A 19,643-nucleotide genomic window follows, 5' to 3' on the forward strand; every position below is an offset into this window, starting at 1 on the left:
AGTTATAGGTTCAAATTCTGTCTCAGTGCAAGTTATTTAACTACTTTGAATCTCAATTACCTGAACCCGTAAAGCTCTCTGGAAACTTTAAAACCGTATGTAAAAATGAGAGATTATTGTAAGATTTGAGCTTGGAATTTTTGTGCTATTCAGTTGTTTCAGACTCTGTGACCCCTTCAGATTTTCTTGGCAAAGATATTAGAGTAGTTTGCCATTTCCTTCTTCAACTCATTTTACAGATGCAGAAACTGAAGCAAACAGTGATTTAAGTGACTTGCCCAGGATCTGGTAGTAAGTTTCTGAGGGCAGATTTGAACTTAGGAAGATGAGCCTTGACTCCAGGCCTGGCACTCTCTATCCATTGTGCCAAGTAGTTACCCTAACAGAATCACTGAAGAATAAAAAGGATAATATTCCAATGTCTTTTGATGCAAAGAAAGTCTGTCATACACTAGACTGGCAAAAGAATGTGTATAAGTTTGGATGTGATTAATTTGCAATATACATAAAAAAAGTTAAAAGCCTGACCCAAATTTGGGTTTCCCTAACATCCAATAGGGTTGTGCCACTTTAATTTAACAATTAAAAAGATTACTGAACTGTCTGCAATTCTCAAGAAGACCATGAAATATAGCAATAATGTCCCACCATAGACTATCAACATTAAAAGGATAGTTCTAAGCAGTCATTACAATCTTTACAACCTCTCTCTCCACTCTGTATGACAATCCAAATTTAGGCTTTCATCACCTTTCACCTGAAATACTCCTAATTTGACATCTGTCTCAAGTCTCTCCCATCTCCAAGTGATTTTCTTAAAGTGCATATCTAACCCATGTCACTGCCCTTTCTCAAGAAATTTTCAGTGTTCATTGTTACCTCACAATGGCTCATTATTATCTCAAGATCGAATAAGCTCCTCTGCTTAAATGAGATAGTTCTTCATAACCTATAACCAACTTGAGTACAAAATGCTTCCCTTTGCATGTCCCAAATTCTAGTTAAAGGGACATTCTTGCTGCTCCTCAAACACACAGCCATTTCAATCTTGGGAACTTAAGCAACCCGCCCAAGGTCACACAAATTGGTAATTATTAAGTGTCTGAAGGCTGAATTTGAACTCAGGTCCTCCTGACTGCAGGGCCAGTGTTCTATCCACCTAGTTGCCCCACCTCAAGTGGTTCTTTCAGCAAAGTCTTTCCTAATCTCTCTAAACTGCTAATTCCCTCCCATATTTAACATGTTTATTTTGTACACAGTCTACTTATACTTATTTATGCCATGTTTTTTCCCCTCTAATATAATGGAAGTTTCTTGAAGGGACAAAAGGGACAAATTCTTTTTTTTTTTAATTTGTATCTTCAAAGGCTAAAATAATGCAGGGTAAATGGTAGATATTTAATAAATGCATTCATTATTAGGTTGATTATTAACATAATATTTTAGTTTAAACTTACAATTTGTTTTTTTCAGATTTACTTAGGAAAATCTTTAAGTCAAAAGACTGTCTTTTTTGATGGTATGAGGATAAAGTCATATTTTAAAATTTTTAACTGGGTCATATTCTGTTAATATTATTGTTACATAACAAAAATGCCAAAATTTTAACAGGAATATAGTCTGTTTCTTCTGTATCATTTTTATGAACATAGTGAACACTGCCCAAAGAAAATTTGTCACTAGATGAAAGAAGTGCTATGTATTTCAGTACAGATCATTATAAATTAACTATTCATAACCATATCTTGTAAACCTGCAATATTATAAAACTGGTTTTGCCTTTCTTTGTGTTCCTGGTGCTCAGTGGTGTCTGGCACTTTAGTAAGAGCTTAATCAAAGCTCAATGACTGACTACTACGAATATTTTCCTATCATTCCCACCAACTGGTGAGAAAGCAGAGAAAAGAGGGAGATAAGAGAACAAGAAAACAAATGGCTATTTATATTTGGAAGGTACACAATAACAATGTTAATACTTCCAAGAATTTACATGGGTAAATTTGAGGTATTATTTTACCCTTCACACTGAACCTCTGCTACTTGGACAAAAGTAAAAAATACCAGAAAGAGACATAAATTTTGAAGCCAGAAATAAAATCTTATTGGATCAATTCCCAGAATATAGAACAAATTCTAAATCTGTCATCAAGAAAAGGAGTCCTGAGAAAGAAAATGATGAACTAGAACACTTAATCTTGTAAAGAATATGTAAAAGTCTGGAATTAGAGACCTGCTATTTATTTGAAGGAAAAGCAACTATTGAACAGATCTAAGCCAAAAAGAAACCTGCTTGATTTTCATACTGCTTGTTTATGAAATTAAGATACTAAAACTACAATGCAAGTGAAAGGCTCTATTTGAAGGAGTGAAGCTCTGTAATCCAGATCAGAAGTTCTCCGGGTTTGGCCTGAAGACTGTCTTTGGAGTCTCTCCCTCCCTCTTGTTGCAGAAAAGGGACATTGGAGAACTCCTCCCATATTTTTCATTTAAGGAGGGTGCCCAGGAAACTCATTTCATTGGTTGCCACCCAGGTATTTCTAAGACTTCACTGAGTCCCCTTAGCCTTTGTTTCTTTTTATGTGTAGTCTTCCTAAGATCACAGTGAGTTCCTTAGGGACAAGAACTTCTTTTTTGACTTTCTTAAGAATTTCTACTACTTAACAAAGTATTTGGCACAAAATAGGAGCTTAATAAATGTTTATTGACAAATGTGACTGATGGAAAGAGTCCCTGAGACCTTTAAAGGGACTCAGTCTCATAAAGTCAAAGATATTTTCACAATAACAAACTATTTTAATTTCTCTTATAGTAAATTTCAGTAAGATATAACCCACATAAACAAAAAGCTCTACAGGGGAGTCCTCAAGTCCTAAGACCAAAAAATTCTGAGAATGGCTGATCTACATAATTTACTTGAAAATATTGAAAATCATAGACATTACACCAGCTACGGTCAAGTTTACTATGATGGAGGATTCCCTAAAGGAAAAGTCCTATTTTAACCTTCCTCTCCACACACATTTGAGAAGTCAGACTAGGAATTAATATGCATGCAAAAGTAAAAAGATACATTCTTATCTTAGAGACTTCTTAAATTCTTCAGAACCAACATTTATCTCAATTTTTCCCCTCTGATAGAACCAAATAAAACTGGACACAATAACAGAAATGTCCACTTTTCCAAGATGATGTATGTGAGAAGGAGGAAAAGAGGTATCTTAGATGGGGAATTACTAATGGAACTATTATTTCATGTCTAGTTATAAAGACTTCAAGGAAAACATCCACAAAGGCTAAGGATACCATTGGCATCAACAAAATTGGGAATAAAAAGGTGGGTAAAGGAAGAAGAATGAATTTCCCCTTAAGCTAATTTTACAAGCAAATCAGCCATACAATTATAAGTATCTTTCTAAACTTTAGGGAAGGTGATAAGGAGAGGAGGAAGATGTGTCAAGATTGAGTCCTGAGGAACATACCATATTTTCCCATGTATAAGGTACACCTTAATTTTGGGGCCCAAAATTTGAAAAAAAAATGTATTACATAAAGTTATTGAGCTCCAGTTGTATTCATCATAAAATTCATACAACTCCTCATCACTGTCAAAACTCCCATCCATTAGCTCGTCCTCATTTGTGTTTGATGAAGAATCACTGTCTTAAGAGAGGCTCTGACTGCTCTCTTGCCTGTGCTCTGGTCTAGGGTTGACCACAAGCTCTCCCTGGGCAAGTCTGGTGTGTGAATGCATGCTTAGTCCATTGCTTTTTTTTTTTGTTTGTTTGTTTTTCCTTTGGGTTTTTGCAAGGCAAATGGGGTGAAGTGGCTTGCCCAAGGCCACACAGCTAGGTAATTATTAAGTGTATGAGACCGGATTTGAACCCAGGTACTCCTGACTCCAAGGCCAGTGCTTTATCCACTACGCCACCTAGCCGCCCCTAGTCCATTCCTTTTAATGAACTTGAAAAGCACCAGTTTCATCTTCCTTTGAAATCATTCACTTCTTTTTTCATCAGCAATTCTTCTTGCCTCCTGCTGAACCATCTTTGTGGACAGAGGAATTCCAATGACCCTTTCTTTGCTCTTCAATTCCTTCTCTACATCAGGCCTTTTGGCTGACTTGCCTCTCAGGGCCTTCTTCTGTCAGGGTGTTTTTCAGGAGGGTTTCTTCTTCCCATGGCCAGTCTTAGATTGTTTTTTTCAGTTGGAGGAGGACCAATTTGATGTTCAGCAGCATGATTTCCATTAACTTTTACAAAATGGCTCACTTTGAACTTGAATTCTGCACTAGACAAAAATCTTTTCTGAGTCATTTCTGGGCAAAACGTAGCAAAATGTAACTTTAATATACTGGTAACAAATGCAAAACAATGAGCACAAAGACAACAAGTGCGAAAAGGTGGGAAATGCCAGTAAAAAATGACACTCCAGAATTTTCGAAAAAGGGGTGCTTTTTTTTCATGGGGAAATACAGTAGCTCAAACAAAGATCATGAGGGTTGTATATGTATCATAAAGGAGAGAAAACTATTAGACTTCTCTCTTCAAATACTTAACTTATTAGATCAAATTACATTGTGAATTTGATGTAGTTATTCAGATCTCCACTAAGCAGGGTAATTAAGTCACAAAGAAGATAGTCTGTCTTCCTGCTCACTTCTTATACACTGTAGCATTTTTTCAAATGTATACTTTGTATGGCGCTAATAGTTAAATCTTTTAGAAAATAATGCAAATGAGACTGAATGGCTGATCCCACTACTCAGACCAATTGAATATAGAAAAAAATTTATAGATGCAAACTATCATTAGACAATTTTAGAAATGTATATCACAGGCAGAATGCTGAGGGAGAATGTGTAGGCAGATAAAAATCATCCACCTTGCCCTTTGAAAAGCTATATCAATACTGGTCATCACACATTAAAAGAATAGAGTTTGTTTTCCTCCCATATTTCCTCAAATTGATTACAAGTATGAAAAAAAGAGAGAATGGCATACAAAAAATCTATAGAGAAATGTCAGGCCAATTTGGCCTAGTGGTACAGTCATTTTATTAACAGTTCAAATCTAAGGTAAAGGAAAATAAAGTATCATAATTAAGCATTTTAATTCATGCTGCTGAATATAAACTGATAATTTCATTTAATGCTTCAGAAATATGAGCAAAATTCATTTTTTTAAATATACCCCCTTTCCCACTTCATTACACACACACACACACACAAAGGAAATGTGCTAAACATTCATGCATATATGAAAAATTGCTAGCTGTCAATAACTTTCAATCTTCTAATTCTAGAAAAATATGCATCCTTTTTCTAGCTACCTGATTTTTGAGAAAAGTTTTTTTGTTTTTGTGTATCTTGGATTAAATGAAGAATGGTAATCTGTCCTCATCAAGACTATATAATATTTATAAATGAGGGAAGGGAGATAGGAAAAAAAGCATTTATATGGCACTTACTTAGTCTATGCCAGCACTGTGAAGATAAAACCCCATGAAGAAAATACTATAATTTCCATTTCATAGCTGAAGAAACTGAGGCAAAGCAGAGTAAATGATTTGCCTCACACAATTCCTAAGTGTCTGAGGCAAATCTGAACTCAGATCTTCCTGACTCAAGGTCCCATTCTCTAATTACTGGGTTACTAGCTGCCTTTCACTTCAAAAAATGCCTTGCCCTCAAGTTACATGAAATATACATTTGCTTAGTTCTACCAATCCTAATTAAAAAGAAAGTCTGGATTTTAGCTCTAAATCTCACATAATTAGGTGACCTTGGCAACCTGAACTTCTCAGTCTCATATTCTCATTTGTGTGTCATATGAAGAAGCTGGACTAATTGATTTCAATCCCTTGCAGTTGTAACTTCTGTGCTACCTATTATATATATAATTTGAGTTACTAGATACTGTAACATTCAATGTAATAGAGAGTTTGTGGTAAAGCCTAAACAGGGTTTACATAGCATTCCATATGTGGCTTGTAATCATGAAAAATACTGAACCAGATGATGGCTTCACAGTGTAGGAAATTTATTAGATTAGAGTCTAACATCTAATATAGTATGTCCAAGGTCTGGATTCAAGACAAAAATATAAGAATGTATTGAGTGAGTCTGCTTATCATTTGACCATAGTGCATTGTGTATCCTAATACATATAACAAAAATACCTTCCAACAATCATTTATCCATCCTGTATGACTACCAACATGACTAATAGTTAAATGAAGTATTGCCCTCACTTCAAAAAAAAAATCCTATAACTAAACCAGCACTTAACGTTTTATTAAGTATCTGTGACTAGTAGTATTAAAATATTTTATAACAAAACAATGAAATCTATATTCTGGCTTTCACACAGCTAGTTAAATGTCAAGTGTCTGAGGCTGAATTTGAACTCAGGTCCTCCTGACTCCAGGGCTGGTACTCTATCCACTGCACACAACTAACAATTCTTCTGAATCAATTTAACTTTAAAACAAAGCACTGTGTTTACACATTCATTACAATAAAGATTCCTTTTTCTCCTTTAAACAAGAGAAGTCAAAAAGGAAGGAAAATGAAATAAAGTTCCCCATTAGAATGCAATGGCATTATAAATTTTGAAGTTTTTGATTTTAATAAATAAGCCTGTCATATAAAACAAGGAGATATAGAAAGTTAAAGCAATTATACTTCTTGCATTACTGTTATTAGATTTATGCCATATGGTATAACTATTTATTTTACATGTGTCTATTCACACAGATGTACATTATTTTTGCATATAAAGTTTACCTGTATATTTGAATCTCCCATTATAAATTTTGCTCCTTCTATTACAGCCATATATGAAAATCTTAGTTGATCTGGAGTCTGAATAAGTCCCATTCGATATTTTCTCATATTCAGTAATACTTGTTTAATATCAACAGAAAAAGGATCATCTCTTTTTTCCATCTGCAAAGAAAGTTTAAATTCACAAAAATGAGCATTTTTATACAGTGCTAAAAAAATAATGAGGAGAAATGATCAATAGGGATATTCTACTCAAAATAACAATAAAATGTATACAACATGTGAGGATTACCACTGAGATACAAAAGTACTCAAATGATAGAAACTGATTTAGATTTAGGACTATAAATGAAACAACTAAGAAGTTACCTCATATAGGAAGTTAAGATAATAATGAAATATATTTTAAGGAAGAAACTGTCTCAGAAATCTCAAGGGAAATAATGAAAGAACTTTGAACAAAGGGGCTTAGTAGTGTCAGATCTTAAATTTCCACAAAGCAGTAATTGCCAAAATGGCTTGACACTGGTTAAAAAATAGATCAATCACTGGGAACAGATGAGATATACATAATACAAAAGCAAAAATATTTGGTATTCAATTATTCCCAACTATTGACTCATTACTATTGTACAAAAATTACTGGGAAAATTGGGATAGCATATTTATACCAACAACTGATACCTTACACAAAGTAAAACTCCAAATGGGTATGTGATCTGGATATAGAAAGTTAATAACTTTTTGTAGTAAATAGATTAATATGGAAAAAATTATCTATCAGATATATGATTAAGAAAATTAAGGAGGGAGCAGCTACCATCTCATACTATCAGACTGGCTAATATAACCAAAAAGGACAATGTTCAATGTGGGAAATCTGGGATACTAATTCACTGTTGGAACTATGGACTCATCCAAACTTTCTGGAGAGCAATTTGGAATTACATCCAAAGAGCAATAAAAATATACATACCCTTTGATCCAGCAAATACCATTACTGGGTCTATACCTTGAAGAGATCATGAAAAAGGGTAAAAACATCACTTGTACAAAAATATTCATAGCAGCCCTGTTTATGGTAGCAAAGAATTAGAAATCGAGTGAATGTCCATCAGTTGGGGAATGGCTAAACAAATTGTAGTATATGTATGTGATGGAACACTACTGTGCTCTTAGAAATCAAGAGGGGAATTTCAGAAGCCTGGAAAGACTCTCATGAACTGATACTGAGATGAGCAGAACCAGAAGAACACTGTACACTGCAACTGCAACATGAGGTTGATGATCAACCTTAATGGACTTGCTTATTCCATCAGTGCAAAAATCAGGGACAATTTTAGAGTACCTGTATCCAGAGAAAGAATTGTGAAGTTTAAACAAAGACAAAAGTCTATTACCTATGTTTTTTTTTAAAAAAAGTTTCATATGTACTACATAATTTTGCTATCTCTGATATTTTATTTTCTCCTCCAGGATATGATTTCTCTCTCAACACACTCAATTTTGATCAAAGTATACCATGGAAACAATGTAAAGATTATCAGACTGCCTTCTGTGGAGGGATTGGGGGGAGGGAAGGGAGGGTGGGGGAAAATTGTGAAATTCAAAACCTCACAAAAAATCCTTACAAAAGGGGCAGCTAGGTGGCACAATGGGTAGAGCACCGGCCTTGGAGTCAGGAGTCTGAGTTCAAATCCGGCCTCAGACACTTAATAATTACCTAGCTGTGTGGCTTTGGGCAAGCCACTTAACCCCATTTGCCTTGCAAAAAAAACCAAAACCCAACAACTTACAAAAAACTACTATTGTATATAATTGGAAAACAAATAAAATATTAATTAAAAAAATGAGGGGGCAGCTAGGTGGCGCAGTGGATAGAGCACTGGCCTTAGAGTCAAGAGTACCTGAGTTCAAACTCGACCTCAGACACGTAATAATTACCTAAGCTGTGTGACCTTGGGTGAGTTACTTAAACCCTGCTGCCTTAAATAAATAAAAAAGATTTTAAAAAAGAAAATTAAGGAGGAAGTGAGAAAAGAGAATATTGCCTACTGATGAAAGGAAGAAAAGAAATCAGAACATCATCTGATCAAGAGACATATTTTTTCAAGGATAAAAAAGACTGTAGTATGTGTGAAAAGAAAAATTAAAGTGATGTAAAAATTAAAAATCAATAAAACTGTTCTTTTAAAACAAAGAAGTGAAGGAATGGAGAGGTATGGACTGAAAAATTATTACAATACATCTTTTCTCCCCCAGATTCAAAAGATATAAATACTTTATTTGTTTTGTCTTTTTTAGGTTTTTTTGCAAGGCAATGGGGTTAAGTGGCTTGCCTAAGGCCACACAGCTAGGTAATTATTACGTGTCTGAGGCTGGATTTGAACTATAAATACTTTATTCTTCAGAAATAAAATCTAGAGAGAGCAGCTATGTGGCACAGTGAATAGACCACTCGCCCTAGAGTCAGGAGGAGGACCTGAGTTCAAATTCGGCCTCACACACTTAATAACTGCCTAGCTGTGTGACCTTGGGTAAATCACTTAACCCCAATGCCTTAAAAAAAAAGAAATAAAATCTACACTTGGACCTAAACATAGAAATAAAACCCAAATCAAATGAAATAAAACAGTAAATTTATAAAAGCACTTACCAAGACAAGACAGGTATCAACTAATGAAAATGTACCAGACCGGCCAATGCCTGCACTACAGTGTATTATTGCAGGTCCATGTTCAGCATTTAAGGAACCAGATTCTCGAACTTTAAATAGGAAGTTGAGGAATGAAGCTGGTGATTCAGGGACTCCAAAATCTGGCCACGTAGTATAATGAAAGTGAGATATTATCCTGGTCTCGCCACTCTACATGAAAATTAAAAGGGAAAAAAGTTAGTTTTGTCTGATTTGTCTATTAGAACATTTGTTATTTAACAAGCATATCACAGATTATCTAGAAAAAATAAATCTGGGTTTGGGTTTTTCATATGTATAGGGTAAAATGGATAATTCAAGGTCCCCACAGTTCTAAAATTCTGATTTCCATCTTTAATATAATAGTTTCAATTTTTATGAATTAATTTTTGAACCTGATTTTTTCCTATTCAGGATGCAATCAATCAATCAATCGTTTTTTTCTAAATGGGGGGGAACTTTTTTAGAAATACACATGAATATACCTATTACTATTCCAATAATAAGATTCTCCTTAAAAAGTAATAAGATGGTATCATGATAACTATATATCTGTCAAAATAATTAAAGTACAACTCCTTGAAACTTTCAGTCTGCTTTTCTAACTTTGTTCAGTGTTTATGTTTTTATCACACTAAAAGAAACTTGAAAGAAATAAGTGAAAAAATTACAAATCCAAAAATAAGCTAGGGAGTATAGAAGTGTTTTTTAAATGATTCACTGAAAACTAACTTTTATCCTATTCCTGAACAGACTAAGCTTTAAATCTTTCAGAGACAATAACTTTTAGACCTTTCAAATAATTGAATGGCATGAATTATTTCTATTTTCTAAAAGGATCTCTCAAATTACCCTCACTAACTTAAAAAATTAATTCCTTCATATTAAGTTAAACCTAAAATAAATATAACTGTGAATTAGAGATATCTGCATTTTCCTTCTCGCCATCCCTTACATGCACATGCAAATTCTAAAAGAAAATAACTTTAGCTAAAGGTTTCAAATTCCTACAGGTTTTACTTGAACTTCAATTATATGGCAGATTTGACATATCTCAATTTATTTTTCTGGTCAAAGCCTCAGAATTATGACTTTTCTCTTTTCTTCAATATTGTCTGCCAGGTCAATCATCAATTGTAAAGACCGGAGCTTGATGTCCACTGGAAATGTCAGTACAAGACAGGCATTCTGACAGATAAGTACTACAGACCATTCAGTTATTCTTTATCTGTTTGGTTTTCAGTATGTGGCTAGGTAAGTCTAAATTCTTGAGTGCTTTGAAAAACACTTAGGAGACTGCAAAGTCAACTGCAAATATCTAGAAGATTTTATCAACTAGAAAAGATCCCTCTCTGAATTTTGTACTTGATTTCCAAAACAACAGTTAAACATTTTTTTTTAAACTAACCTTACTTGGTCAGAGGGCTCAATTTATAAATAAGCATTTATTTAAGCACCTCCTACAAGTCAGCATTGTGTCTCTAAGGACAAAAATGAAGTTGTCTTTGTCTTTACAAGGAGCTTGAATTCTATCATAAGAGATAACATGTATGCAAATAAGTACATAAATATGATAGATACAAGCTAAATTGGGGGTGGGGAGGGGCAATAGCAATTGGAAGACATGAGAAAGTGTTTTTGTAGAAGGTGTAGCTCAAACAGAATTTGAAGTTAGCAAAAGATTCTAGGAGGTAGAGGTGAGATCAAGGTGCATTCCAAGAATTCAAGACATTCAGTGCACAGGCATGAAGACAGGAGATGATGTGTCAAAGGTAAGCAACAGCAAGATGACCAAAGCGCAGGAAGAATTGTAATTTGTTATTACTAGAAAGGTAAGTGAGTCACTTTGTAAATGATTGTAAGTGACAGAGGAGTTTACATGTGATCTTGAGCTTCTAGAGTTTACTGTGAAGTAGAAACATAACTAGGCCTGAACTTCAAGAAAATTACTTTGGCTGCTGTGTGCTTGATGGATTGGTGTGGGTCTAAGACTTGAAGCAGAGAAACCAATTAAAAAGCTGTTACTATTTATCTAGGCAAGAAGCAGAATGCCTTAACTATAGTGGAGGCCAAAAATAGAGAAGAGGATCAAAGTGAGATGTTGTCGAGGCAGAATTGACAAGATTTGGCAACTGAAATTGGAGCAAGTCAGAGAGAAGGGCCAGAACCCTGACCATGAGGACCAAGGTGACTGAAGGATGGTATTATCCTTGATAGACCTAGGAAAGTTAGGAAGAGGGGTGAGTTGGTGAGGCAGAAGAAGATAATGACTCATTTTAGTGATGAGGAAAGCTGTAGGTAGTTTGGTCATGTATAAAAATAGCTCAGGAAAGACAAAGGATAAATATATATATATATATATATCTGGGAACCATGAACATAGAGATGAAAACCCAAGGGAGCTAATGAAGTCACCAAGGAACAGAAGAAAAGCAGGCCTTACCACAGTGACAGATGATTGATTAAGAAAGACTTAATAATGGCCAAGCAAGTATGAAAACAAAGAAATAAGTGTCACAAAAGAGAGGAGCAAGTATTTAAGAGATAGTGACCAACCATGTTAAAAATATCTGTAGAACTATCAAGAATGTGAATATTAAATGAATGTGTAAACTATTCTAATAAAAGTTAATTTTAATCTGAACCTCTGACTCTTGTGTGGAATCCATAAGGAAACTTGCTTCCCAAATGCTCTGCAACTTTTAGAAAGACCCAGAGAAGTTAGTAAAAGAGGCAACATGCCTCTTTGTGATTATGAGGTCACCTTTTAGTCCACTCTCCACACTGCTTCTGAAATTTTATATAACTAGGAAAATAGTAAATAGATCAGGAGTTAATAATGTGCTTTTTGAGGGGATTTTCACACCTTTGGTTATCTTCTGACATATTTCAGTGGGACAGAGTACTTTATACCTGTCTAGTCCAGATGCTTTTCTCATTTTTAGCTACTTTACTGCCATTTCAACTTCTTCCCTTAGCACTTCCAGGACTGTTAAATTAGCATACAACTGTCACTCAGCTTTCATCAATGAAGATCCTGACATCTCTTTCCCAGCTTCCCTTACTTTGTTACCACCCATCCAATTTCATCACTAATTGCCCTTAGGATGGTATGTTAACTGAGTTTGTAAAGCAGTATCAGTATCTGTATCTTTCCCAATCTTGGCAATTAAGTAAAGTATTGGCTGAATAATGTAGTTTAGAGTCTCTTTTTTAAGTTCCTCATTACAGCAATTGATTTATATCAGTTCAATTTTTAATGTGAAATTGTTGTTCTTGCTTCATGAACTTCCCATTTTTCAGGAGGAATAATTCATTTAAATAGGTCAGATGAGTTGTTTTTACTGGCAAAAAGTATCCTTTCTCATTTTTATTCTTTCTTTTATCTTAATATTCATTTTGATTCAGGAATGAATGCTCTTTCAATAAAAAACAATTTTTAGTCTGATAATTCTATTTTTTGTAATGTCATTCAATACTTCACTTTTCACATTTTTTAAAATAAGTATTAAAAATGAATTAGTGGGAAGCTTCTGTAAAGTTTACAAATTTCTAACTTCTCTTTACTCCTGAACCATTATTTTCTAGGAAATTTGTTGATGTCCTCATTTTTCTATCTCTTGGTGGAAGTCACCTACAATAATTATTGATTTGATATAGAGGATATTAAGTCCTTAAAATTTTTTTAAATTGATTATGAGTTTAAAGATCAACAAAAGCATTCCAGTATAAAAAAAGAATGAGAAATAATACTGTATATGAAACCATAATACTATCTATGAAACTATAACTATATGCTGTTACTTATTTTTTTGAGTGTATATTAAACTTAGCAATACGGTAACAAAATCCCATTGCTTGTATGTCTTCTAAAATTTTCTTCCATACATTTAAAAATGTTTTACTGATACACCATTTTTCTTCTTTCTCTCTCTCATCACTACCATTGAGCCATTAACCCATCTTTCCTCCAAAGGAAGCTCTCTCTGTAATCAATAAGCACAGTTAAGTAAAATAAATCAAGAGATTGGCTGTAACTGAAAATCTGTTTCTAAATTTGCCCCTCCAGTCTGTCTCCTCTTTGTCAATAGGCTGGAGTTGTACTTTATCAGTTTTCTGAGGGCATGATGAGTTATTGAACTGAAATCTTTTCTGTTAATCATTACTTACAGTATAATAATAACATTCCATTAAATTTATATACAAATTTTTAAGGCATTCTCCAAATAGTGGCCATTCAATTTTTTTTTCCAGTTCTTTGTTAGAACAAAAAACACTGCTATAATACTTTTTGCTACACATGGGTTCTCTACCTCATGCTTTAACATCTTTGGGATATATGCTAAGTAGCTGAAGGGGTCAAAGGACATGTATAATTTATTGACTTTTGAAGTAGAGTTCCAAACTATTTTCAAGAGAGACCAGTTGATAGTGCCACCAATAATGCTTTAACATGCCTACATTTCTTACAAATCCTACAACTGTAGGAATACTTCTTTTGTCAGCTTTGCCAATCTTAGTAGATGTAAATATTATTATATTAAACATAAAATAATAAATATCAAAAATATTCCAAAAGTTTAATATTTAATATTAAAATATCTATTAAATACTTCATGATTATATAAGACATCTTTTCAGGAAGTTCAAGTCTGCCAGAACCTATATCTATTGGAAACATCCTTCAATTTTCTTGAGTTTTGTACCTGTCATATTACATAAATAATTCAAACAAATAAAAGTCCATCAAAGACCTGCAAAATTGATTTCCATTGTAAATAACTAATTGATTAGTCATGGAAAATATAGAACCTTGAACTAGGCTTTAAAGGATAGGTAGGAATTCAATAAGCAAAGAGGAAGAGGGACTATATTCCAACAATAATGGACAATCTGAGCAAAGCCACAGATGTTGAAAACAAAAGTAGCACATAGTCAAGAGTCAAAGAACATTCAAATAAGCTAAAGTGTAGCAGATATGACAAGGAATGGGAGGTGATAATATGAGAATGGTGCCAGATTATGGAGGGCCTTGAATGCCAGGCAAAAGAATAAAAATTTCACTTATTAAACAATGAACAGAACTAAAAATCTCCTAGCAGTCATACTAGACTTGTGCATTAGGAAGATTAATATAACAGATATGTGAAATATCTATTTATTTTACTAGCTGGAAGATTCCTAATTATCAGTTACTTCAACGAATAAAACTGAACAGTATCACATTTGAGTTCCTATATATTCATTTTTCTATTTGAGTATAGGAAAGCTAGAAGGAAATTTCCTTTTGTAAAACTGATACTAACTTAACTAATACTAACTTATTTTGTAGCCTATCACAGAAATAACCAAAAATCTATTTCTACATCAGAAGATGTGTTAAGCTTTTTTACTAATTGTTTTGATTCAAAATATCACAAGAAAGTTCCAGAGATGTGTTAAGCTTTTTTACTAATTGTTTTGATTCAAAATATCACAAGAAAGTTCCAGAGATATGTTCCCACCTCTTTTTTTTAGCCTTGTTGTTTAGTAAGTATTAAATGATAAAATTTCTACTGCAGGTCCAGAATGCTTCTCCCAGGAATTCTCTTTAAAAATAACAATATTTAGAACCAGTTCAGGTTAATATTTTTAGAGTGGTGTAGAGCTAGATTCATTTTTTATAGGTCATAATGTGGTCTCTTAGACCCTGAATGAAATTTTTTAGATTGTAGTATCTTTTCCTATGTATCTAAATTCATGAATTATTTATGTGCCCTGCAATTGCATCATATTCTGGCTTGCAGCCTTCTGTTCCTCTTGTCTTGTGTGGCTGTTTTATTTTCTCTAACTGAATAATTTTGGCTCATAACCACTGTTCCTTTTTTCAAATTCAAGTCAAGCTATCATGGATACTCAAAGACAGTTCCCAGAAATCCTCTTATTTGTTTATATAATATGATCCTCCTCACAAAAGTGTTTTGAGAAAAAAAAATATGCATTTTTTCCCTCAAATGGGAAGACTAAAGCTTATTTCTCTTCTTTTTACTCCAACCAAGGAATTTAATTTTGATTGATTTATCCTTATCCTATTGAAATAAGATGCTAAATGGAAACAATGTAAAGACTATCAGACTGCCTGGGGGGGGGGGGAAGGAAGCTAGATTAGGGGGAAAATTGTAAAATTCAATAAAATAGAAATAATAAAAAGAATAAAGGGGGGGGGAAGAAATAGATGCTAAAAATAAAACTTACAGAATGACACAGCCTGGAGCTAAAAGAGAATTCGTGAGATAATAAAAGCCATATGTTTGTTACCATTATATTTACTTTAATAAATTTCACTCTTTTCTGATATTTCCACTAATATTTGCAAGAAGATACAATGCAAAACTAAGGTATAAACCATCATAGATTGTAGGCTATTTGAGAACAAGTAATTTTTTTTGGTTTGTTTTTATCTTTCTTTGCATATCTAGCACCTAACACAATACTTGGTTATAGAGTAGGTGCTTAATAAATGCTTACTCGGGGCAGCTAGGTGGCACAGTGGATAGAGCACTGGCCCTGGATACCTGAGTTCAAATGCGACCTCAGGCACTTAATAATTACCTAGCTTGTGTGGCCTTGGGTAAGCCACTTAACCCTACTGCCTAGCAAAAAAACAAAAAACAAAAAACAAAACAAAAAAAAACAAAAATTTTTTTTAAATAGAAAGAATAAATGCTTATTGGAATTTTGATTGGTAGGGCACTAAATAAGTAGTTTAATTTTGGTAGAACTATCATTTTTATTATATTAGCTCAGTCTATCCATGAACAGTTGATATTTGCCTGGTTACTTAAATCTGATTTTTATTTATGTGAGAAGTGTTTTGTAATTCTTTTCAAAAAGTTTCTGATTCTGCCTTGGCAGGTAGACTTCCAAGTATTTTATACTGTCTGAAGTTACTTTGAATGGGATTTCTCTCTCAAGCTCTTTCTGCTGCATCTTGCTAGCCATATATAGAAATGTTGAGGATTTATGAGGGTTTATTTTATATCCTGTGACTCTGCTAAAGTTGATAATTATTTCGAGTAGTTTTTTAGATGATTTTTTGAGATTCTCCAGGTATACCATCATGTCATCTGCAAAGAGTGTGAGTTTTGACTCTTCCTTCCCAATTCTAATTCCTTCAATTTCTTTTTCTTCTCTTATTGCTGAAGCTAACATTTCTAAAACAATATTGAATAGTAGTGGCAATAATGGGCATCGTTGTTTCACCCCTGATTTTATTGGGAATGTCTCTAGCCTATCCCCATTGCATATAATGCCTATGGATGGTTTCAGATAGATACTGCTTATTATTCTAAGGAACAATCCATTTATTCCCATGCTCTCTAGTATTTTTAGTACGAATGGGTGTTGTATTTTGTCAAAAGCTTTTTCAGCATCTATTGATATAATCATATACCTAACAATTTTCCTAATATTGAACCAACCCTGCCTTCCTGGGATAAATCCTACTTATGTATGATAGAATTTACTTGTGAATCCATCTGGTCCTGGAGATTTTTTCTTAGGGAGTTCAATAATAGATTGTTGAATTTTTTTTCTGAGATAGGGTTATTGATGTATTTAATTTCCTCTTCATTTAACCTGGGCAATTTATATTTTTGTAAATATTTGTCCATTTCACTTAGATTATCAAATTTATTGACATATTTGGGCAAAATAATTCTGAATTATTACTTTAACTTCCTCATTGGTGGTGAGTTTACCTTTTTCATTTATGATACTAGCAATTTGGTTTTCTTCTTTCTTTTTTTAATCAAATTAGCTAGAGGTTTATCAGTTTTATTGGGTTTTTTCATAAAACCAACTCTTGATTTTATTTATTAGTTCAAGAGTTTTCTTGCTTTCAATTTTATTAATTTCTCCTTTAATTTTCAGAATTTCTAATTTGGTATTTAATTTTTTTTTTTAGATTTTTGCCCAAGGCCACACAGCTAGGTAATTATTAAGTGTCTGAGGTCGGATTTGAACTCATGTCCTCCTGATTCCATGGCTGGTGCTCTATATACTGCACCACCTAGCCACCCCTAATTGGGGGTTTTTAATTTGTTCTTTCTCTAATTTTTTAGTTGCATGTTTAGTTCATTGATTTTTCTCTTTCTCTAAATATTCATGTAAGCATTTAAAGATATAATGTATCCAAAAATGTGAATACCCTTTGATCCATCAATACCACTAACTGGGTCTATACCCTGAAGAGATCATGAAAAAGGGTAAAAATGTCACTTGTATAAAAATATTCATAGCAGCTCTGTTTGTGGTGGTGGCAAATAATTGGAAATTGAGAGAATGTCCATCAACTGGGGAATGGTTTAATAAATTGTGGTATATATATGTGATGGAACACTACTGTTCTATTAGAAACCAGGAGGGATGGGAATTCAGGGAAGCCTGAACTGATGCTGAGCAAGATAAGCAGAACCAGAAGAACACTGTACAGCCTAACAGCAACGTGGGGGTGATAATCTTAATGGACTTGCTCATTCCATCAGTGCAACAATCAGGCACAATTTTGGGATATCTGTGATGGAGAACACCATCTGTATCCAGAGAAAGAATTGTGGAGTTTCAACAAAGATCAAAGACTATTACCTTTAATTAAAAAAACAACAACCTGGTATCTTATTATGTAATTTTGCTATCTCTTATACTTTATTTTTTTTTCCCTTAAGGATAAAATTTCTCTCATCACATTCAACTTAGATCAATGTATACTTTGGAAACAATGTAAAGACTAATAGACTGCCTTCTGGGCGGGGGGGGAGGTGAGATTCAGGGAAATATTGCAAAATCCAAAATAAAGAAATAAATAAATGTAATTTTTAAAAAATGCTTACTGACTGCTTAGTTCATCATTTCCCCTCAAAACTAGATAAAAGTTGTAAAAGTTGTTAGTCTCATTCTTACAGTCATTGAAATCCAGTGGCTGGATAAACTCAGGGTTGACTGGCATGGCCTGGGGATGACTATGGCATCTTCAAATATCTAATCAAGCTCTAACTGCTCCACACAGTCTGTGTCAGTCGTTTTCATGGCTGTTGAAATAAATTGTTCTCATCTGCCCATTGCACGTGGGGAAATCTTCACATGTTTGGAGCAGACATTCCCCTTAACTTAGTGGTGGGCTTTGTTTGAGGTCTTTCAGTTATCTGCCCTCAATCTGGTTTAGCTCAGTCTGCTGAGATGGTTTTATCTGAGTGTGGCTGCTACACATGCTACAGCTTCTGGGAGTCAGAGGTGAAAATATAATAAAAGGATTTTCAGTAGATTCCTATGTGCTTATTTTTTTCATGCCTCTAATTCATTATATACACTGCTGCTAAAAATATCATCCCTCTCCTTCTCAAACTCAAACAGCTTTCAATGCCTTCCTATTATTTTTAGAATAAAGTTCAAACTCTTTAGCATGGCATTCAAGCCATTCTCTCTCTAACTTCATCTTCTATACTCCCCCCTACAGGAATAATAAGGTAAAACTAAAATTTATGTAAAGTACTTAATATATAATGTCTCATTTAATACCGATAGCTTGGGAGGAATAGATGGAGGGAAGTACAGTTAGCAATAGCAATAGCAACTGTGGGGAAAAAAATATTGAAGCAACTTCTCTGATGGACTTATGATAAAGAATGTGTTCTATCCCAAAGACAGCTGATGGTATCTGAACAGAAACTGAAGTACAATTTTTCCCCCCTTTCTGTCTCACTTTATTGTTTATGGGATTTCTCTGTATTTTGGGGAGAAGGGGGGATTGTGTTTGCTTTTGTAACAGGGCTTGTTGTAGCAATGTGCAAATAAATAAATAAATGAATGAATAAATAAATAAGTTTTTTTAAAATGCTGATAATACTTTATTCCCATTTTAAGATGAAGAAAATGAATGAGAGATGTTAAGAGACTTCCCCATGGTTACTCAATTAAATCCCCTAGGCAAAATTCAAACTCAAAGTCTAGTATTTAATATACCAAGTCATGCTACCTTCTAAAAATCCATTTGTTCTAGCCAAAAGGATCTAATCTTTATTTCCTCTATTTTCTCTCCATAGAATAAGCTCTTGCCTAATTCAAATACTTGATATTCAATGATTTGCCTGATTATGCCTATCCTTAGAGACAATGTTTTTTGAAATG

General features: G+C 33.7%; 1 protein-coding gene across 4 annotated transcripts in view; it reads right to left on the bottom strand.

Annotated features, from left to right (window-relative positions):
* The window catches only part of PTPN2 (protein tyrosine phosphatase non-receptor type 2), a 105,704-nt gene that overhangs the window by 14,596 nt on the left and 71,465 nt on the right, over nt 1-19,643 (bottom strand). For all 4 annotated transcript variants that reach the window (XM_074204020.1, XM_074204019.1, XM_074204021.1 and 1 more), the window contains 2 exons: nt 9,441-9,650; nt 6,785-6,946 (listed from right to left, as the gene is read on the bottom strand). In XM_074204020.1, the coding sequence (XP_074060121.1) occupies nt 6,785-6,946; nt 9,441-9,650 (372 nt within the window). The remainder of the gene's footprint in view (nt 1-6,784; nt 6,947-9,440; nt 9,651-19,643) is intronic.

This window comes from Macrotis lagotis, chromosome X (genome assembly GCF_037893015.1).
Source record: "Macrotis lagotis isolate mMagLag1 chromosome X, bilby.v1.9.chrom.fasta, whole genome shotgun sequence".
NCBI lineage: Eukaryota > Metazoa > Chordata > Mammalia > Peramelemorphia > Peramelidae > Macrotis > Macrotis lagotis.